The sequence below is a fragment of the Aquila chrysaetos genome, chromosome 5, assembly GCF_900496995.4.
Source record: "Aquila chrysaetos chrysaetos chromosome 5, bAquChr1.4, whole genome shotgun sequence".
Taxonomy (NCBI): Eukaryota; Metazoa; Chordata; class Aves; order Accipitriformes; family Accipitridae; genus Aquila; species Aquila chrysaetos.
In genome coordinates this window covers 8,529,679-8,552,673 of record NC_044008.1, presented here as the reverse complement: position 1 = coordinate 8,552,673, position 22,995 = coordinate 8,529,679, and the positions used below count along the sequence as shown (strand labels likewise).

The 22,995-nt window shown below is 45.1% G+C and overlaps 1 protein-coding gene across 2 annotated transcripts; it reads right to left on the bottom strand.

Annotated features, from left to right (window-relative positions):
• Nucleotides 1-5,836: 5,836 nt before the first annotated feature.
• LOC115342277 (putative uncharacterized protein C1orf229) lies at nucleotides 5,837-21,985 on the bottom strand. 2 transcript variants are annotated; one of them, XM_030016354.1, is made up of 2 exons: nucleotides 21,445-21,985; nucleotides 5,837-6,613 (listed from the first exon to the last, which is right to left on the bottom strand). In XM_030016354.1, the coding sequence occupies exons 1-2, from the start codon at nucleotides 21,881-21,883 to the stop codon at nucleotides 6,360-6,362; spliced, it is 693 nt and encodes a 230-aa protein (XP_029872214.1). In that variant the 5' UTR covers nucleotides 21,884-21,985; the 3' UTR covers nucleotides 5,837-6,359. The 2 variants fall into 2 exon arrangements, with proteins under 2 accessions (XP_029872214.1, XP_029872215.1); XM_030016355.1 differs by lacking the exon at nucleotides 5,837-6,613 and adding an exon at nucleotides 16,190-16,736.
• Between the last annotated feature and the right edge of the window lie 1,010 nt (nucleotides 21,986-22,995).

The window sequence follows — 22,995 nt, the reverse complement described above, 5'->3', positions numbered from 1 at the left end:
CGTTATTTAACACCATTTCATCTAGCCTTACTGATTGGAAAGTTGTTAAGGCAGCAATTTAGGCTTAGTCACAAAAGGGCATAATTAAAATTTCACTACAGATTCACCTAAGTAATACTTCTTATCTGAATGTTCATTCTTGTTCAGATTATGGAGTCCATCACTCCTATCAGTAATTCCAGCTCCTTCTTAACTTACTCAGACAGGGTCAGCATTTATATTGGACTTTGCGTAAGTCCTTTCCCTCCTCATAGGCCATGCCAGCATGGGGAATGCATGGGCCATGCACCGTCATACCTCCTCAAAATAATTAGCTCAAAGACCTAGAGATTGATTCAAAAGGCAACATCCAATAACAGAGAGAGACTAAGCCATCGTTAAGTCTCTAGTTTCAGTAGCACATCACTTAATCCTAAAGGCAAAATAACAACAAACGAGCAAACAATTTCCTCTATCATTTTATTTTTATTACTTCTCCAGTTACAGAGAACAGGACCAGATTTTACCACTGCTAACTAACTCTGCTACTCTGGGAATAAAAGGCAAATACTGTGCTACTCTGTGTAGGAGGCTGAGAAACTGAGATGTCAATTTTCTTCTTTTGTAGAATTAGAGGAAGAAATTATATCAGGCCATAACATTGAGTGAAAATAACAGCTTTGACACTGAAATTGCCTAAAGGCAGGAAAATGCTGCCCAATTCTAGAGGTGAAACATTTGAGATAAAACAGTGAGGTCATAATAATTACAGATGAAGACCTCAAGACTGTCAAAATAGCTGTAAAAGCACAGCTAATTAATCCCCTAATGAGGAGGTGCAAGGTACAAAGTTACTACCTATCCCCTTAGCTGGAGGGCTCAGGGAACACTAGGATTATTTTATGGTAGATATTCCAAACATCTTCCCCGCCAAGCCATGTGTTTTGGTAGCCCCCAGGCACATAAACCCTCATGTGCTTTGCTTAACTACTCCCACGCGGTGATGGGGCTGCCCAAACCTCGGGGACCAAGGGGGACTGGCGCAAAACTGTGCCTCCACGGCTCAGAGGTGATGGTGGTGCCTGGGGCACGACACATCTCTGGACAGGCAAAAACCATGGCATAGCACCTAGGGTGGTGGGGAGAGCAGTGAGGAGATGCCATCCATCAGGGCTCAGCACAGAGGTTAATGTTAATCATGGGGATATTTGCATGGCTGAAGCTAAAAATCAACTCTGTGGGGAAAGGTAACCAAAATCAAGGCTTTGAAGAAGCTTCGGTCGTTCACGATTTCCCTAGGAACTCCAGTCAGGTTCATTTTCCTCACTCTGAAGGTGAAAATGAAAATCTATTTGAATTAAAAATAGATAAACTCTGAAAGAATTCTGGATTTGTCCTAAAAATGGTCAGGATCAGGATAGAAGTAGTTCAGGTTTTTGTCCAAATGAAAACTAACATAGTAATATTTTAACAGGAATCAAGTGTCTTGTGAAATTGCAAACTTGACCTAAGATCCTTGGTTTAGACCTACAGGCCAAAAACTGACCATCTTTGCCTGTACCTCTTGGCTTACATCCGTGTATTGACTGCAGGCAGCTCCAATACATTGGAGAATGCAGTGCTCAGTCATGTCGCCACCGAGAACCCCAACTCTAAAGCCTGGTTTTGTGGCTCCAACCCAGGCTCTCAACTGGGTGCAGACTTTCACACTACAGTTTTAGAAACCTCAAGGACACACCATGACAACAGATGAAAAAACAAGGGTAAGACTTTGAGAGATCAGTCTAAGTCCACTCTCATTTCAATCAGTAGCAGAAATTCCACCCATTTCAATGGAAACTAAACCAAACCAACATCAAATCCTTTGTAAAACCCTTTCCTCTTCCATCTCCCTAGGACTCAAGATGTCATTTTTTTTCCATCATTAAGAAATCCACCATAATAAAGCCAAATAAAAGGTCCTGAGGAAACTCCGAACCTTGTTCTGACAACGTGCTGGGAAGATGCAGCTTTGCAGGCTGGAGTAGGAGAGGGGCCCGGGCTGGTAGTGCTCTCCATCGCATGGGCAAGGATCTCAGCTGCGAGCAGGGACCCTGTAGTAACACGTATCACCAGCTCAGCCCAGGAGCACGGGCATATCATTATGCAGAGGGATCAAATGACCCTTTTTTAGAACCAGATGGGAACAATCTTCTCTGAACTGTAAGTGGATACACATAAACCAGTCACATCTGCCATTATTTTTCATCTGTAAAATGAGGCTAGAAGATATCGGCTCTGCTACAGAGCCACTGCAAGAGAATAGGTATAGCTTACTGTGAGGCACTGGAGTATTGCAGGATGGGGTCCCCACGTATGTACCACAGACAGTCAAGAACTGGTTTCCCACATAGTCTACAATCATTTAAGGTTTTTCTCCAATAGCACCAAAATCCATTGATTTTTTTTTAAATTAATTTTGATTGCAAGTTAATGAATATTGGTCAGCAGCAATAATATGGATCCTCCTTTTGCATAAATGACAAAGACTTTCTGCTCCCAAACACAGTACGATCACACACTGTGTTTCGGATGCCACTGTGGTAAACGAACAGGGTTATACTCTCCACACCGACTCGCCCCAGCTCACTCCCCTTCCTCCCCTCTCCCACCCCCAGGATGACCAGCTCATGTAATCCCTCCTTCACCTGCATCACTGAAAGGGAGCCAAGACAGCTCTCATACGTTTTTAAACTCAGCTTGGAGAGGGGTTGGCAGAGAGATGGAGGTGCCCTTTCCAGCCAGTACAGCTGCAGCTAGCAAGCCTCAAGCTTGTCACAACCCTTTCTACGATAATTAGTGACTTGAAATCCAACAGCATTTGTTGGATTAATTCAGAGAAACTTTACGAGGAGGAAAATATAAGGAGCTGCCTAGTTAGGAGAATATATAATATTATATTATACAGTTTATAATATAAATTTAAATACTTTTGGTGCAAAAACCAGCCCAGCCAACCTCCAGCCAGCCAGTCTCCAGGCCAAGGGAGCAGTTCAAATGCTGCAATGAGCTGCATTACCCACCCCCGCCTCCTCCCTCTCTACAGCCCCTGCTCCTGCTGCGACATGATGTACCCAGTTCTCACCTGTCAGTGTTTCACCACACATTTAATTATTGTTCTTTCCGGTCCCTGGAATACATCTAATATTTTGCTAACCTTTGCTAACCTGAGATGTGTCAATTTGCCTTTCAGGATTCCCAGCACCAACCCTAAGTATTTCTGATACGCACTCATCCAGTTATAATGCCGGAACCACTCGGGGTCTGGCTCTTCCTGATCCACAGGACCTTTCTCAAAGGGTTTTTCAGTCTAAATAACACATTGGATTTGATTGTAAGGCCAGATTTTACCATTTCTGGCCTTAAATAACAACTGTTTCAGAGGAGGTCAGCTACTTTGACATGAGCATTGTCTTTGGTGCGGAGCAAAGAAATTGGTGTGACCATTTTGTCACAGCTCTCCCACAGAATTCTTTAAAACACTTTACCCTTTGTAAAAAGATGCTGAATGCAATAAGCCACAGCCAGACCTTACTCATAATAGACTTGTCAGCGGCACATTGGCTTACTGTAGGGTAGCGGCATGTCATCTGCTGTCTCTGTGAACTGTAACACTGAGCACTTACACAGCCTTTCGTCTTCATAAAGCTCTACAAATATTAGAAGAGCCCAAAGGAGAGTTCAGAGCCTTCCCTCTTGAAAATTAACCTCTATGAAAATGAATTCGCTGAGGCTAAGTCCCTCTCACTTCTCCATTTTCTTCCCAGGAGCGTGTCAGTGAAACTCCCTGGCACCAGGGCTCTTGGAAAACAAATATTACAGCCTTCAACATGGGACGGCAACTCTGCCACCCTGTGAGAGGACAGAGCCAGAGGGCAAGCCTCATCTCCATTCACACCGCACCAAGTTTCAGTTTCGGCTCTCCAGGAGTCAAAGCACGCTCTTGAATGCATTCACACAGTGTCCACACATCACACCCTTTATACACCTCCAAGATACAAGTTCCCCAGCTCTCTAACTCTGCCACTATCCACCATCGTTGCTGGACGAACGCAAGCAGAAGAGGGATGGATCCATCTCATCCAATTTCAGCCATCTACATGGTGGGAATTCTTGTGTGGTCAACAAGCACATGCGGAGGGTGGACTTGGTACAGGACAGGGTGGGATGCAGGTTGGAGATGGCAGTGTTGCCCACTAGAGAAGCACCACTCAGAGAGATTAATCCCACTCCATTTCACACACTGAAAGAAGCCCAACAACTCAGATTCTAAAAAAAACCGTGCTGTTTGCACATGTTAATTCAGATTGGGGTTTTCTTTAACGGAAGACCTGACCATTACATTCTGAACAGGCAGAAGTGGTTGACCCTTTCAAACACTGCTTTGAAAGCTTGCTTCACACCTTAATTACCCCATAACGTTGTGGTTTCATCTCAATTGACCAGTCTCTTCTCAGGGAGTTCTTCGGTGTCATTTACGCAGGCTGAAGTTAACTCCACAACCAAAGCAAAAATCCTAATGATTCCTGCTACCACATCAGTCCCCTTTCTTCACCATAGCCATCATGTCCCTTTCTCACGAGAGCAGGAGGGATGCGAGACTGCTGAATGAGATAATAAAACATGAGACTATCCTAAAGAGCTACTCTGTATAAAGCTCCACAGTTCCCACTAGCAAGTTACAACAGAGCCCAGAAAGTGGGCAAGTTTGAACATGACATTACACCCATGCTCACGCCCGGGTCCAGCCTACAGAAGAAAGGGCTGGGGTGAGGCACATCTACCCAGTTGGGCTCCACAGCTTGGAAGGAGGACCCAAAAATTCCCCACTCCTTAGTGTTTCCCTCCTATGACACCTAAGTTTCCTACACAGCCTGTAGCAGAGACTTAAAGGTCTAATGCAGAAATTAAGATTTAAATCAAGGCAAGTATCAGCAGAAAGGTGGAGAACCCCTCTTTGACCCAGGAGTCCCTCCAGACTGCCAGGCTCTCCCAGCAACCAGGAGGACATTTCTGATGAACCCAGAAATTTGGAGCTTGGGTTGTGGGGTTTTTAACCCTTCAGTCTCAAAACCTAACAAATTCACCTGCAAATCTCTACTGTTTCTCAGAAAGATTTTAGACAAGGGTGATCAGAAAATCATATTTTTTTCAGTGAGCTCCTAAATCTTCTGAAAAAACAGTCAGATTAAAGAGAAAATTGAAGTGAAGAACATGGTGGTAAAGGAAGTTCATAAATATATTTATCTTCATTGTCCTAATGTTGCTGAGTCATCCAGTCTTTTAGTCACCCAGCAGTAATATTTGGACAGTTTTAATCCAGTTCCATAAAGTGAATATTAACTGCCATGAGCTTTCTATGAGTTTTTATTATTTTCCTCTTATATTTACAGACAAATATACGTAGTTTGTCAAACTGAGAATTACTTCTATTAATATCAATCTATACATGACAACTGTTCTTTAATATTCACGACAAGAAAATCTTACAGTTTAAGGGTTATCCATGAGGGCTTGTTTTTTGTGGGTTTGTTTTTTCTTTTTCTAAGAGTCTCACTCACTACAAGCATTGAAATGCACATGCAATAATATTTTAAGTTTAATAAACACACACACAACTTGCTATGTGGCTAAACTTCTTCAGTGATACTTTCACTATCTGTGGCAAGACATCGGTGATTATTTTACACTACCCTACAAGTATTCATCACGCTGCTTCATATCACTTTGCTTCCACACAGCAAGAATCAGCTTTTCCAGGAGTTATGAGATCCACTGTTTCCAGCCTTTTCAATGGTAATGCCTTTTCCTGAGGTTATCTCTTGCAAAGCAGGAAGCCCTATTTCAATACTCAATAAAAGTATTCAAAAATAACATTTTTTTCACTTGTTCTTGTTTGTGACAAGAGGTTTTCAGGTCACTGCATGTGCAAGTTTGTGATGGAAAACCGGGTCACCGTACTACTGGGCACATCTTCACCTCAACCCAGAAAGACCAATCCCTTAAACGCCTTGCTGAAGTAGGCTCTCAGGGCTTACACCTGTGATATTAAAGCCAACTAGCTTGAAAGATCAAGCATTAACAGAGATGTTAGGCTTAAGTAAAAAATGTCAGGTTTAATGCCAATATTCACGATCCCGTGCAGGCCCATCAAAAGGAGAATTAATGGGCTACAGCTTTTTAACTATCAATATTTAAGCATCCTATCCGCAGCTTAAGTACTTGCTTTGTTAACTGCTGGGAATCTATCCCTTATCCACCCTTTTATATCAATAAAAAAAGGTAAAAAGAGGTGTAGTGCCTCACACTTTTGATTTGATAGTATTTTCCCTTCCCCACTATCATAAATTTCTACCTACGAAACTATAAAGGAGAAAACTCACTAAATCCTCACGTTTTGTTATTTGGTATTCAACAGGCACAGCACAAAGCAAACAAGCAGCCTTGCAGAGGGAACAATGACACATTGACTCCATGTGCCACATTTGCGAGGAGTTTCCACATCCCGCTTCAGCCAAGAGCCGCAGGTGATGTCCATGCTGACTGCTGAAGGCTCTTCCAAGACCATGCACGTGATGACACTCGTCTGTCTTCCCTACGGCAAGGAAAGCTTTGGGTAGCGTTGGAAGACGTTCTCCAAAGTGCTCTGAGACGCCAGGTGCTCAGGTACCCCCCCGTGTGCTGTGGTGCCATCAGGGTGGACGGTCCCCAGCTGGCCGGGTGCCCCTCGCCTACTCTCTACCACGCTAACAGAGCAGCCTCCAGACACGTCGGCAGAGAACTCTTTGCACAAGGTCACTTCCATACACAGAAACCAGCTTTTGTTGTCAGGAAAGTAAATTTGAGTGTCTATTATTCACAAACGTCAACTATACAGTACGCCTTATGCAAACACTGTGTGCATATGGACACTAGATAAAGCCACCCACGAGATCTCAGTACAGCATACTCTAATTCACACACGCTGGCACTGTGTAATAAGCCAAAACGTTCTCCAAGAACAGGATTCATGTTTCACTGCAAATATGGTTAGGCTTTTTATTCAGAGCTACACAGTTATTACAGTTGAGAAGGCCTGACAGTATCAAAGTTGATCACAGTTCTAATTATAACTTTTAATATGCTGGATTTTATTCATTCCTCCTCCTTTTCGACCTTGATGTTTTATTCCCAGCTATTCAAGGCTGAAGACTCGTAAATGAAAAGAGAAACTTTTATTTTTTTGAGTATAGATGTTGCTGGCTGTTGCCTATTCAGAAGGCAATCTGCACAAAAAAGAGTTCATGGTATAATTATTTAATAGCCCAGAAGCAAATCCCAAGAAGGCAGTTACTGAAGGTACCTGCAGCATCCCAACAGATGTATTAAAGCCAGGGGGAAAACTGCTGAGCTTTCGTCTGTGAAGGAGTCAAGGCCATCAGGAGGTTCCAGATCTGAGATGGACAGCAACCAGATGAGTCAACTGCTTCAAGGTGAACGAGCAGATCTTGGCCCCAGGCGGCCTCCACTCAACAGATGTACAAGCTTTCCCCAGGCTTCCCTGGGGCACTCAGCTCTCCATTCCCCAAGACAACTTTTTCCTTTTTATTTCTGCCCCTTGCCCTCCTTCTGAACCCCTACACCAATGCTGTGCCCAATTTCAGCAGTTCCTTAAGCACCAGCCAAGTGAACCCACTTCTTGTCATGCCTTGTCACATCCTTTCTTTATCAGATGGAAGACAAGATTAGAGATTTGGGTCCTTTTTTATATTCTCAAAATAAAGGACACAGCAAAAACCTCACTTTGTGTGCTCCTGAGATGTGTAGAGTCAACAAACTAGAACTACATTAGACATAAAACAGCTGAGTAGCGTAAAATAATTTACCTCAGTTGAGGACCTGAGCTGATAATTTCAGTGGGAAAAATATATCTATGTACTTGAGAAAAATGAGAGAGATGGAGCAAATGTCAAAGTAACCATTATAGCATATTTATCTACGAGTCTCCTCCTATCGGAGTGAGCCATTTAGCGCAAAATAAACATTTCTGGGGCATGTGCAAGTGCATCCTAGAGCCTGTGCATCTCCTTCCGTATGGCCACTACCTCACCGAGCCACCGCTCTGAACCAAGTTTAACTTCTGCAGTTACAGTATCCACAGGGAAAATACATCTTCAAGGATTCAGTCCACAAACTGTCACCAAACCGCCTGTCTCATCCTCGCAGGGCTCCCAGCAGGTTCATGTGGAGCACTATAAAGGTAATACAGTTTTACAAGTTGTCCACTTTAATCCAGAGAAGACCTCAACTATGGCCAGATTTAATCATCTGAGGAATCAATGTGGCCCATTTCATTGCATTTCCTCTCCAGTAGCAGAGTCCCACAGCAGCATCCTGTCCAATCTGCTACGCAATTAAATTTTAAAAAGCATATAAAAGGACATCATCAGTTAGTCTTAAAAAGTCCGCTGAATGTATACAGAACAAAAGAAGTATTTTTATGAAAACCCACAAAAGAGAGCATGAAATGAGCACCAAACTGATTTAACGTTTCAATACTTTTAAAGAACACCAGTCAATGCATTTTTTTCAACACTGCACCTAAAGGAAAATCTTCAGTTTACTGGAGTAAAAGGTTTAAATTCAGTAATATATCTCAGTTATGTCAGAGTATTGACTTTCTGCAATTCACAGAATTCCCTGACCTTAATCCAGCACGGTATTTAAGCATGAACTTCATATTAAATAAGGCATTGGTTTTCAAACTTCAGTGGAATTATTCATGTGCTTCAAACCAGGCACACGCACGAGCGTTTCACAAAGCTTCTGCTCCTGCCCCTCTGCTGTCGGTTATCAGTTTCCATTAGGTGTGCGAGTTTTTCATAGGGCACTAGGCAGCAGAAAAATATTAGAAAAGGAACAATGCTGTTATTAGAAGGAAGTCTGGGTGATGCTGGCTCATCTGATCTTGTATCATTTTTCTGCCCTGTCACCTCCTCTACAATTTCCTACCAAAAGCACTTGTTCCGCATTTCCTTTTCTATCCTGAGAGATGTTACTATATGAAAAAATATCTGCTAGCTATTTGGCTTGCACCTGGCAGGAGCAGGGTACAGCTGTGAAAAGCCCGTCCCTCATTTCCTCGTCACTATTGACCCAGGTCTGTGTGCTCTTGGTGTGTTCCTCGCTCAAGCCATGGGGACAGGGTCTGGCTCAGTTCGGAGCTCCGCTTTTCCCTTTCAGACTTGGACTTCCTCAGAGGCTGAGTTTTAGGTACAGCCGGGGAGAGATAAAGTGAAATAAACCTTCATTGTGGAAGGAATTACCCCAAAACAAAGTCTCCTCTACCAATATGTATAATCCCCAAAAGAAGAGGGATAAGAGCTACAGGTGTTAGTCACTTCTGTGTCAATACAACTGATTTGCTCTAGAACTTGAACTCGCATAATTTCCTCAACACAGGACTTTAACCAAAGTGGTCACATTGACAGAAAACGTGTTTAGAGTCAGGACTTTAATTGTTACATATAGGATTACAAAGTAAGGATTCTGATAATGAAGAAAGCTGTGCTTCTTTCACTGACCCTAATTAATCCTTGGGGGGAAGTAAAAATAGAAATATTTTTATTGACTTTAGCGTTTGCCAAAGCTGCACTTACTTATATGAAGACCATGACCAGATTCTGCTTTTTACAAACACAAATTTATCTCAGGAGTCCTGTGTGTAGGGAAAAAACTGCAAAACCCACCAGACTACAGAAAGACTCTGAATTGTTTTCTTCTCCCATTAGCTGTTTTTCAGTGTATGCTTTGCTGCCAATATCATGCAGCATTTTATTTGTTTGCTGACCAGATGGCTGAATATTTTCAAACAGGAAAAAAAAAAAGCAACCCACAGCAAATAAGATATTTTTTACAATTTTTAGCTGAACCTTCATCGATACTCAGCTTTGGGAATGCTGCATGTTTTTATGAGTATTCTGTTTGAGGGGGGGGAAGACAAAAAAGAGACTGATGACACCTGTAACATCAGAGGGAGGTCACGTTTGGGAGGTTTAGCTCAGGAACTTCTGCCTGACTCGCAACCGCTTGTCTCAGGATAGGACCATGCCCTTTCTGAGTGCTTAATTGTATTATGTGTCTGAAATAATAACCCTGTTCATTGAACAAAGCAAGATCTTAAATCACAGCCTGACAAGAAAAATATGTAACTGGATATTCTTATGAGGAAGCCTCATCCAATATTGCCCTCTTGGGTTGCCTCCAAGCCCACAGAGTCCATTTCCACTGCAAGAATAACTAATAAATAAAACCAAGGACAAGCTAGCAGCCCAAGGCAGCCTGAGCTAAGCAAATGATGGAGAAAATGCATCTTAGATTTAACTCGGCCATCGGCTGCGTTCAGCTCCTAGATTCTTCTCTGTACTCACGCTGCTAACCCCAGTCAAAATGATCTCCAGTAGCAGGGTCTAGCCAAGCCCTGCTCAGCGCACACTTCTTCTGAAGTCCAGATTTACCCATAGGGCTAAGGCAGCTTTTTAGGCAGCTACAGATCCAAATTTGTTAGCATTTCTAGCAGCTAGATGGTGCCTGGAGCTACAAGCTTCCCTCTTGTGTAGGACCAAGGCTGGGTTGAGGTATCAGCCGGGGGTTGACAGCAGCAGGCAGAGCTTTGGCTGCGGCACCATTAATCCCTCTTCAAGGGACAGGGTAGCGCGTTATTGCAAGGGCTGTATCATTCAAATCAATCAGCAGTGACTCATCAGCCCACGGACTTTGGGGAAAGGCAGGACAAGGAAGAGATCAGAGTTTTGCTCAGACACATTCCTGAGCCGTCCCTTGCTATTGATTGCGCCCACGAGATATGATCCAGTCTACAACATGAAGAAAGAAATGCATTCATAGCTGGTTTTCCTGCCCGGGTAATGCAGTCAGCCTGTAATCATGCACATTGTAAGCAATCATAAATTGAACACCCGCCTTTTTGCACTGGGAAATTAAATCCAAATACAAGGTCTAGCCCATTTGACAAACGGTTGCAATAAATTACAAGCTGATCATTACAAGCAAGCTTACATGTTAGGTTTAATCCTGCATATATCATGGACAGAAATTTACACTGGCACGAGCTTGATGTTAATTATTCCCTGGATAGGAAGGGACTCTGCTGTGTGATAATGTGCCTTTTGCAGGAAGCCGCTACGAGGCAAAACAATAAAACTCTTTACTCACAAATAGCTGTCCAGAACTAAGGACCAAGGCTGTGCTCCTGCTGTGCTTCCATTTTAATTCAGCAGCTCAGAGGCAAAGATTTAGGTCCCTTCTCCAGTGTAATCAGGTCATTGCAGAGACCTAGCTCCACCACTGCGATGCCCCAGCCTTATCAAAACACCTTCACCCCTGCAGCTTACAGAGCACTGCAAAGCAACCTTGTAGCTTCTGTAACAGCTAAGGTAATTAAATTACAGTGAAGATTAATTCCCCTGACGGGTCCAGATTAATTTTACTTTAGATAACTAGAAGTTGAGCATCTACCTGACATAAGCCAGAGTCCCTCTGTAGTCAGTGGAAGAAAACGGGCACATTCAGCAGAAAAATCACAGCACCCTTTCAGGATGGGAAAAATTAGTCTTGAAGTGTGATTGCCTCTGTCTTGACAACTAGACATTTAGGTCAGACTAGCTGCCCAAGTTGTACAGTTAAAAGCAAGATAAGTCCTTTTTATGGTATGAAATGCTGGTTCTGCCCAGTGCTCAGCTACTTCCACAACACCAGGATCTCATGCTTGGACTATGCATGGATCACTGGAGCAAGTTTTCTGTTCACACTTATATTCTGCTGTCCTGAAGAACTACGAGGGTGCTACGTGCCCTCCTAACTTGATAGGTATTCAAGTAACTACCCAGTTACAGTCATTCCATGACAAAACTGCCTCCACTCATCTCTATTGTCTAACTGGAGGACTACTGTGGGAGTTCATCACAGCTTCTACTGCAATGTCCCATCCTGTCCCGGCTTTCATGGGCAAATCCATGTCAGGGAGCACATTAACAAACTTTGGGGCAATCTTGACAGTTCGAGGACCAGAGCTCTTTGGGCCCATCATGTTTAGCAGGCTAGAGACTGCCTATGAAAGCAGGATTTTGCCCCAATAATTTAGTTTTATTTCCAGCATGTGTAGTGCCCAATGAGGTGCCACTGGATCTCCCCATCAGACTATCTACAGTGTAAACACTAAAGTTGAATAATGGCAAAGTTTGTTAATCAGATTGTACTTTCAGTAACAGTCACATAAAGCCTCCCAGAACCTTGAGTCAGGCATCGTTGCTTCCACCCCATCAAATTCATATGACTTATTTAAGTGCCACAGGACTTTAAAACACCATGCAACTTAGCTCCAGTTCATTTAATTTTCCAGGTTTTCGCTTCACAAGGTTCACATTTTCCAACTCTTCTCTGCAATACTGAGGGGCTGACTTACCTTTTCCTTTCCCCCTTTTTAAATGAAAGCTGCGATTCCTGCATAACCACATGATGAGGCTTTAAGGAGATCTTTTCCCTTGTTTAGCAAAGCAGTTCAAGAGATTAGCAGGTCAGTATTGCAATGGGCAATGCTGCAAATCAGCTTTTTTTTTTTTTTTTTTTAATTTAAAAGCTGGAACTAAAAAGCGATGACTCTTCAGAGAAGCCAGCAAACATTTAAGTAGGGTTGGCTTTAAGTGCAGTTAAAAATACTGCAGAACAAAAAGATATGGGAATTGATTCTTTTTTATATTATGGCTCCTCTTAGCTAGGTTGAGTGGGATTCTGATCATCGATCACAGCTATTTCAGTAGGACTGCAAGTCTCAGTGCTGAACTATTTGTGATACCTGGCCTGTGCATCCCTTAAAGGATGCCTTGACACTAACAGGACATGCTGCTTTGGTGCAGGATTGAGCAATGCCTATGGATCCCCTGCCTTTCACCATGCAGAGGCTAACACAGAGCACAGTGGGCTTTCAGCCAAAAAAAGGAGAATTCAGAGTCCTGGTGAATCCTATATTCAGCATCAAAAACAGGCATTAATCGACAGAGTCACCCTGTCTGGTCTTCTGGAAGAGGACACAGTTGGCCTGGGTTCAGCTATTACTTGAGCAGCACTAGGGGAGACAGCCATTACCTTACTAACCAGGACACTTGACATTTATCACAAGGCAAGACAAGCTGCTCATCAGCAGGTCTGCAGGGCAGGTGCTTGCCAATAAAGGTGCGGTGTGAAGAGCTGAATCATTTATCCTCTCCAATTCTACAGAGCAGCATCCCCCCAGCATCTCCGAGATGCACGTCAGCTCATATTCCCTCCACGCAAGCATAAATCCTGCTGTAAAGGAGTCTGGTTAGGGCCTCTGTTTCTTTCCTTTCAAGAGAAGTCTGAATTTTTTAAAAATTGGATGAAATAAGACCAAACAAAAGAGCGAAGAAAAGAACTGTCTTGGGAAATCTTTCTTTTTCTTCGTTTGCTTTAAGGAACCACAGAGCTGGAGATAAAAAGCAGCTAACCAGAAACAAGCAGCATTTGATCAGCACTGTTGACCTGCCAGCAGGAGGGAGCCATGGATATAAAAGGCTGGGAAAAATCAGAAGTCATCCATTTCTGACGTACGTCTCTCAAAAGACACACCACCACCCCTACGTGTGTATAAAACACGGCCGGCCTGTGTGAAGATCTTCCTTTGAGAAACTTCAGAGAGTAAGTACAAAACCAGAAGGATTTCACATGCCACAAGAAACACTATGGGAATTTAACACTTTAAGAGTCAACAGCTGAGGTCTAGCTCACCTTTACCCTTGAGTTTGCTGCTAAAAGTTGCCACCTCAGTGCATTTTAGTTTTCTGGGACAGTACAATCAATTTAGACACTGATTTCTCTACTGTTAAATGTATAGTGTACTTTATCAAGCCAGCAGCAATTATGTTAATGGAATCTTCAGGTTTTGCACTCCCTATCGCTTCCTCCTCTAGCTTGGTTATCTGATGCATTTCAATTTTCTGACCATATTCATTACATCAAAAATACCTCTGAGCATGTTCAGGTCAGTTCCAACCTCAGAGGGAAAGTTCACCCTTTCCCCAAAGCAGGGGGTTTTCATCAAATTGGATTATAAGATTAGCATTAGTAACCTACATTGGTAATTATTATATAAAAAAATAGCTCTTTGGGCTGGGTCTACCCTGGTAACTGAAAGAGGTCCAGTGTTGTGGAGCAGCTCGCCTTGTTTACATGAGTCTCTTCTCCTGATGCTCCTGTACTCGGCAGGATGGGCATATCCTTTCAACCAATCCCAAACACCCTGAGCCACTTTCCTGTGGATTATCCCTGGAAAATATTTGCACCTCTAAGGTGGAACGAAATCTAAACAAATGAAAACTGAGCTTCCCAGCATTTTCACCAGCAAATAACACAGTTCCTATCATTTTTGTAGGTACTTTCTAATAATCTTCAAGTACCACCATAAACCATCTCTGTTATGTGTTACATTTCTTGACCATAAAACACTAACAGATAAGAGAGGTTAATGCCATATCAGCAAGCGAAAATGGGATGAGTGATTTGCCCTCTCTTTGTAGCAGTAAAAATTCTCTGTCAAAGGAATTTTCTAGTTGGGAATAGCCTGTCATCTGAAATTATTTTTTTTTTCATTGAAAACATATCTTACAGCCAGCCGCCTTTCCTTACAGAGATGGCACTTGCATCTCTGAAGCCAGAGCACAGACCTCCACAACAGAGAGCAACAACCCAGTTCTCTCACACCTTTAACACACAAATCTCTCATTTTCTTCTTCTTATATCAGGAAATACAATCCCCTTGCCATTATCTCAGTGTAAACCCAGGCTAGCTCTATCCAACCAAAATTCTATGTTCAAGAAATAACAGGGGACCAGCCTTGTGCCTGGTGGGTCCCAAAACTTCCTGCACTACCTGTAGCCCCTCAGAGACTAAACACTGAATCATCTCTGCCACACACCCAGCTAAACACTGACCCTTTTCTTTTTTTTTTCTTTTTTTTTTTTTTTTTTTTTTTTGGCAGGTTAGTTTTCAGCCGAATCAACGTTTGCTCTGACTCAGCACACAGAGACAGGATCGTCAGTAGCAACACAGGGCAGCCAGCAGCTCAGCTGCACGTGTCATCTTAGATCATCTTAAATCAGCTGTGAGCCTGTGTCCCAGGTGCACAGCAATTACTGTCCGGCACTATTTATAAAAGTGAGCATCACAATGTTTGTGAAGCAAGGTCGTTATTAGATTTGGCTAATGTTTTGCAATTGAAAGTTTTTTGTTTGTTTTTTTTTTTTAAAAAAAGGATGTTGTCAAAAAAAGGGATTTTAACTATTCCTCTTCTTCAAAGCCAGAGATTTTCTCTTTCAAAAGGCTGAAAACCAAAATGTTTCCACTACAAGCAGCCAAAACCTAAACAGATTTTTCAGGTCCAGGATAAGAGCTAAAATATTACCAAGGGAGAGTGGGAGGAACACTCTTTTCCAAGTCGGTGTAAGAGTTAGGAAAGACACAGCCATGCTGGATACCAGCACGGGACCTTCACAGTAGCAGCACCTAGAAAAACCTTGGAGACATCTGGGAGACATGTGGGACCTGTTCCCAAACACTGTTTCTTTCCCATCTCAAGCATGAGGAGTTCAAGGCTGCCTTTCTTGTTACCAACCTATATCTGTTCTCCACTTTAATTTTTTTTTTCTACTTAACCAGTAGTTAACTTCCTTCAGCAGGCATCGATAGCCAACTTACACATATGACATGGGGGAAGCCTGCTCTGATGGCATCTCCCCGTTGCCCACAGAGTGAGCCCTGCAAGTCGCGATAACCCCTGGCTCTGCCCCGCGGTCGTTGCGGTCGGTGGGAGCCCTGCCAATGTCTTTGCTGAGCATGGGGTCCCACTTCCAGGCAAGGCTTTTCCTTCAAGTGATTCCAGCGTTTCTGACCCAGGTCATCAGCCAGCATAAAGCAATGCACAGCACTGCTAAAGCCTTCCCAACAAACACCCGGTGGAAAATGTGGCCCGGAGGAGGCAGCTGACAACCCAAATCACTGCATACACCCATCCTGGCACCCAGCTCAGCGATGGTCCCCACCAGCACCATGCATGGATGTGTCAGGAACCCCAGCAGAGCTCCTGTCCAAGCTCGCCCTCCCTAAATCTACACAAGTTATGAGGAACAAAGCAGGGGGGGGAAGAAGAAAATAAAATCATGGGCTTTTTTATAGATGATAAATACTCATCCTGAATGATCAAGTGGTGTTTGATAGTGGAAGAAATGCAATCTTGTGTTGGCTTAATGTCTACTACTCTTTCAAATTTATGGTCTGTTATAGCAGTTTCCACTGTGCCTAATTTTCTTATTCTTGAATCATTATGACCATGGCTCACTTTCCATTTTTTATACCAGCATCTGTCCTCCTTCTCAGGTTTCAATTCCGACACCTCACCGGTTCCTCCTGTGCTTCCCCCCACCTCCCACCTTGGTCTGCCTACCTGCTGCGGTGGCAATGCTTTCTGCTGTGGTACCTGTGTCTCAGCATCTGTCTTCTCACCTTTTGTGCACCTGTTTCCACTCCATCGACTTTATTGTCAGCAGTTTTATAGCATGGTTTTTTGCTCTTCTTTCCTCATCTTTATGACCATCCATCACGGTGGCAAATGGAAGCTGTACATTTCTCTTTTCACCTCAAAGACACAAGTCTGCATAGCAAGAGGTGATAAAAATAATATGATCTGTCTAGGACTCTTTCCACAGCCGCCTCTGCTGACTATGAACTGTTCATAAATTAAGAGTCTAAGGTGTTTCAGGGTGTTTAGAAATCAGGGAATACAACACTGGATCACCCCAGCAGCTGGTATAGATAGCTCCTGCTATGTTGCCAAAATAGGCAGTGCAGATGCTTCAGAGAAAGGGACAAGGGTACCGATAAGGGACAGCGAGGGAACAGACTTAGGAGAATTCCTTCCTAAATGTTTAGCAATGAGCTATTCCCTTCAGAGGTTTTAAGGCCAACAGAGACTAAATGAATCCCAGAGATCAAGAGGTTGTTTACAGTTACATGAAAAGAAAAAAGTATTACCTTTTAAGAGTAACAGCATTTACCCTTTCAAGTGAACAGAAAGCCTTTTTATTTCTACCTTGTCCTAAAGATTTGCATCTCATTAATTTTCTCTACCCCATGCATTAATGCATGTTCTTCTTTCTCTTCCTCCCTCAAGTTACTCCCTTCTTAGACAGCACCACCCTCTGCTGTGATCACTATATGCTTATTAACCAGTCAAAGAACAAACACAACATTCATGGTTCCTGAGTGCTAATGATAAGGCAAAAAAACACTCTTACATGTTTTGTTCTTTTTTTTTATCATCCGTCCAACTTATTTCATCATGAGCACATGGGCTGTCTCTACAGAGCCATCCACAATGACCCCAACCCTCTTCCCAAGCAGGTACAGTTCACTTACAATATCAGAGTGTATAGGATACTCAGATTCCTTCCGGCAGACACCCCTGTTATTCCTGCCGCGTATATCGGGTGGCAAGCATGCTGACTTTTATCTAGCTTTGTTACATAGCGTCCTTCCACGACTGACAGGTATCTCCTCTCCATCCTTTACATGGAGAGGCAGAACTTCACCTTGCTTCCCAGGCTGCTTAGCTTAGCACCTAGTACCTTGCTTTAAGATACTAATATCCTTAAAATACTTCACGCTTAAATTAGACCCACCCCATTTTTTTAACCTTTTCTCATCATGAAAATTGACAAAATTCAACATACTTAATCTGCTGTACTTGGCCCAGTTTCAAGTTCATGCTTCCCCTCCCTCCTTAAGACTTCCTTGGCTTTGTCTTGCAAGTGATTTTATAAAAGATTTTTTCATTGTCCAAATAAATTTCTTCTATCATTTTTATCTTCTCCAGAAGTATTCCAGCAGACTAGTACAGAAATACTTTCCCTTATAGAAGGCATTTAACATTACCCTTTCCATTCACTTAGTCACTTTATAATGCTATATTTGGTTTACCTGCCTACTGAAATGGCAGGTAAATCATCCAATGTAGCGGAATCACGTTTATTATCTGTACCAAAACCATATGTGTTTGCTCTCAATCTGCATAGTAACTGAGACTCAAACAGGGAGTATGAAAGAAAACATTTTTGCCAGCAGCTCAGATACTCCATAACTCTCTTTGCAAACAATTCGGCTGAATGGGAAGTAAGAGAAGAGTCACTCAGTGATTTTTTTTTTATGGTTGCAAAAACAACAGAGAGAAAGGAATGATGAAATAAAGAGAAGATCCATTTAGGCTGAGTATCAGTTAAAATGTCCTAAAAGCAAAATCTTTTCAGATTTGGGCAATTCGAAGGGGAAGCCAAAGAAGATTCATTCAGTTGGAAAGTTTAGAAAAAGCATAAAACACTGGAAAACAAGATGTAGCAAAGATGCGCTCTGCAGTGGCAGGGGGGTGGGCATGAACATCTCACCATTTCCATCATAATAGCTGAATGTGTATGTAATGGCAGTGAAAAACACGGGTGTCATCAACTCCACTTGAAGTCATAATTTATGCAACACATGAAACATTTGCATTAGTATCCCGTTCATCATTGGCATAAGCAGAAAGAGTTCACCAAGCAGTTATTCTTCTACCACTGTCCTGATTTAAGTTACCAAGTTACCAGAAGCACAGGATACAGAGGTGGGTGTCCCAGCTTCTGCACCCCAGAGGTACCGCGGCCATCCAAGCCCAGAGTCTGCCTCTGTCTCTTGAAGATGAACCTAAATCACCTTCAAACTAACTGCTGGCATCAGAGAGCTCAGGGGAAGCTCGTGATGGTAACGGACACCACAGCCTGGACTGAACGCTATTATGCCAGAAGCTTATGGCTATATCAATTTAATCCAAAAAACCCACGGGAATACTCATTTGAGCTGCTCGTACACTGGGTTTGCAGCACAAACATGCCTTTCCTAAAGTGCTGAACTACGACCGTCCCTGATGAAAGAAACCAATGACAAAAAGGTTTCTGGAAAGTGACATTGCTATACATTATTATTTTTACTATCTATGTTATCAGAGCACCATGTAGCCTCAGGCATAGCCAGAGATCCCACTGCTCCAAATGCTGTACCAGTGCAGAAATCTCAGAAACTGGCAGATAGCCGTATTTCTCATAACAGTGAGGAAACAGAAAAACAAGCTGTCAGGGAAGGGAGGGGGGAAAGTGCAGCTAAAGGAAAGATCCCCTATAGATTCAAAATTAACCACCTGCCAGTGCATTAAGCCTTGTGCTTCTCAAGCCTTTTGGGTATAAAACAGTAAGACCTTTACTAAGTCTTCAAAGGACTGCAATACCCTCTAACAGGCTGTGCTTTCTCATTGCGCGACTTCATCCCTGTCTGAGTCTGCCCAAACCAGAGTCAATCACAACGGGAGCTGTCATGATTTTAATGGCAATAAACCCAGTTCACTCGAATTAGGCTGAATTAGGGCAAACGGCAAAGTTTTGAGACTGACACATAATAGCCAGGTATTAGCCATGTTTTACATGAACTATTAACTTTTGTTCTTCCTTTTTGTAAATCAGCTGATCTGCTACCCTGGTTCTTTGCAAGCCTTTTTTTTTTTTTTTTTTTTCCCTCTCCATCCGGACATGTTTGTAATTATATTCCCTGGGACATATGATTGCATGGCTGCACATACACACCAGCACAAGTAACGTACAAGCTTTTTAACCATGTGAGTGAGGGATGTCTCTGTCTCAAAGAGTATTTAAGTGAAACTGAAGTAAAACAACAATGTCCATCCTTCTGAAAAGAAAGCAAAAGAACTCAGGTCCAGATCCAAAGGGGCACAGAAGTGGGGCACAGGAGAGAATTTGCACACGTAAAGCCCGATATGTAATGCTTAAAATACTAGCTCTGCGCCTTTGGTACCTCTGCTTAGATTCAGCTGCCACCTCTCACCATCTGCAGAGGTTCATTTTTTTAAGCAAACAGTTTAGGATGAGATCAGCTCTAGAAGGGCCTGTTTCCCTTCACCAGCTGAAAAGGGAGATAGGTAATTCAAAGCAGGTGGCTACATAAATCTCCCTCTCTGAGGCTGACCAACGTTTAGGAGAAACATGCCCAAAACAGCCACCGATTTGGGTATCCCACATGTCCCCCTACTGCAAGATTTCCCATGCTAGACTAGCACTGAGCTTTCCCACTGAGGCTTTGCTACTTGGAAGACAAAAAGTCGATTCAATAGGCAAGGAGGGAATATTCCCCGGGTCAGGGATGCCTGCTTTCACCACAGGGAGGAGACACGGGCTTCTGCACCCCCAGCCGAGGAGGTCCCACACTGCAATAGCCCCCCAAACACGGATCAGGACCCTTCGCCGGCCGAGTGCTTCGACCTGGCTGCAGTCACCCACAACCAACCCAGTCTGAGCATATACAAATCATTTCTTGCTAAACAGCGCAACTGCAGCAGGAGAGGTGAGGAAGCTCTGTTTCCAGAGCATCCTCGGAGGGGTAGGAGAAAGGGGACCGACCGCTGCCAACCCAGTTACAGGTTTCTGCTTGCTAGAGCAGTGCCCCAGCCACCGAGACCTGTTTAGGAAGGTGGTACCCAGCCTCCTCGCCCCTACGCCTAGATTTAAACCACAGGGAAGACCCCCTTGCTCTTTAAAAGCAGCAGAGAGGATCTCCCTGCATGTAGTAGTGTGGATGGAAACCCTGGAGCAGAGGCTCAGCCTTCGTCCCCTCCATCGGGGCTCCTGGGCCACCCAGGGCTGGGCATCCCTGTCCGGCAGCCTCGGCTCCCACATCCCGCACAGCCCCGCAGAGCGGTCCCTGCTCCGAAAACACCAAGTCCCTCCTGTTTCGGGTTTTTATAGCAGGAGAGAGGCAGAAAGTTTCTCTCCCCATGTCACACACTCGGCTCAGCCTAGGACACCCCTGCCTGACACAGGGAGGTCGGGACACCTCCACACCCCCCCCCCCGCCTTTACTCTCCTCCTTTTGCGCGGATTTAACACGGGATTTTGAAAAGCGGCGAGCCCCTCCTCGTTCGGAGGGGGGCTCTGCTATTTCCACGCACCGAAGGGAGCAGCAACAACCGGGGCGGGGGGGGGGGGGGGCTTCGCGACCGTCGGCTAAGGGGGCCCCTCCACGCGTGATGCGGGGGGGAGCTCGGCCGCCCCACAGAGCCCTCAGCAGCACCGCGGCGGAGGCTCCTTCTCCGTGGGTCCGACCCCACGGACAACGCTGGGGGAGCACCAACGACCAGCAACACCCCCCCCCCCCCCCCCCCCCGTTCCCGGGGTGCCACCCTCCACCCGCACCCGTGCATCCCCAACCCCCTGCCACGGATAGGGAAAACCCCAGAGGAGGAGGAGGAGGAGGAGGAAGAATCTCACCTCTTCGCAGGGAGGCAGCTGCAGGGCGGCCGCCTGCCAGCCCAGCAGCCAGCAGTACAGCCAGGCTCTCCCCGGGTACCCCCGCTCCGCTCCGGCCCGCCGCATCCTCAGCATCCTCATCCTCCTCATCCTCCGCCGCGGAGCGGCCGCGCACCCCTTCCCCACGCCGCACCCGGGGGCGGGAGGGCTGGGGGGGGGGGGATGTAAGGGGGGTGTAGGGGGGTATCACCGCCCCCTGCTCCTGCCGGAGACCTCCTCCCTGCCCCGGCCGGGAGGCATAACCCCGGGGGGGGGGGGGGGGGGACACGGACGGCAGCGGCCCCGCCGGCCGCCCGCTCCCGGCAGCCGGCACCGCTAAAGCCGGGAGGAGGGGCCGGGAGGAGGAGGAGGAGGAGGAGGAGGAGGAAGGCAGGCAGGCAGGCAGGCAGCGCAGGCGCATGCTGCCGAGGTTCGTCCAGCCCCGGCATGACAAGCGGGAGTACGCCAGCACCCCCCCGGTTGGAAGTCCCCGGCCCCAAAAAGGCTGCGGGGTAGGAGCGGCCCTGGGGGGGGGGGGGTGTGAAATCCCCCTGCCCCGGTCCTGCTGCGGGATGCCGGTGACAAGGATGTCCGTGTGTCCGTCCCCCCCCTCCTCGGAAGGTGGGATCCCGCCAGCGCCTCGCCGCCAGAGCATGACAGCCACCCTGCTCCGTGGGGTGGGAGAGCAGCTTATTGGTGGTCTGACCCAAATCCTTCTTATCCCCAGAATTAGGCAGACTTCTCCCTCAGAGGTTGCCTTTCAGCCCGGATTTTGTCTCCCCTTCCCCAGCAACGTCCAGCTACTCATTCCTCATGGAGTGTTTCACTGCCCGGGGCACTGACAGTCCTCTGCCTCCCCAGCATCTCCGCCAAACCTCCTCACTTTCCAGCTCCCTCCTGCTTCTTCCCTCCTTTCTGCCTCCTCTTACCTAACCAGCAAAACCCAGCACAGACACAGCGCTCCTCATCGCTAGCACGGTATGTTCCCGTTCCTATTGATCTACCTTTTCAAACTCCAATACACAGCCCGTTGGGTTTTTTTTTTTTACTTCTAATTTGTTGAGTGACACTTTTTTTTGGCAATTTTACCGCAATTCCTGCTCACCGTGATCCAGGTTTGACTCAGCCTTTATTCATCTCTTGAAAAGAGATGAGTCGTCTGAGGGTAGAGTCAGATCTTTGCCTGCGTCATGTAACCCCTCTCGCCATCCCTGGCTGGTGTCATCGCTGTGACTGTACGCTAACACAAAAATGGTTTAATTTGCTTATTCTGTGTCATTTGAGGACCTTGCTGGAGCAGTCTGGAGGGAGCTCCGTGATGCTCTGCTAACGGAGACAAGTTTGAAATTTCTCTTTGTTCTCGTACTAAGCCTTGCTCTGCTTTTAGCTCCAGCTGGAGGAAGGAAAATGGGTTATCGGTTCTTCTGCTGACGGTCCCCATCCCTCACCAGGGTGCCAAATGAAGCAGCTTGTGTAAACTGTTACACGAAGAAGTCAAATTATCTTTCCAGAAAAAGTGGAGAACAGGATAGA

Coding starts and splice junctions, on each gene's coding strand:
- LOC115342277 (XM_030016354.1), bottom strand. CDS start 21,883: ATGCGCCTGCGCTGCCTGCCTGCCTGCCTGCCTTCCTCCTCCTCCTCC. Junction 6,614..21,444: donor AGCTGCCTCCCTGCGAAGAG/GTGAGATTCTTC, acceptor TCCTTGCCGTAG/GGAAGACAGACGAGTGTCAT.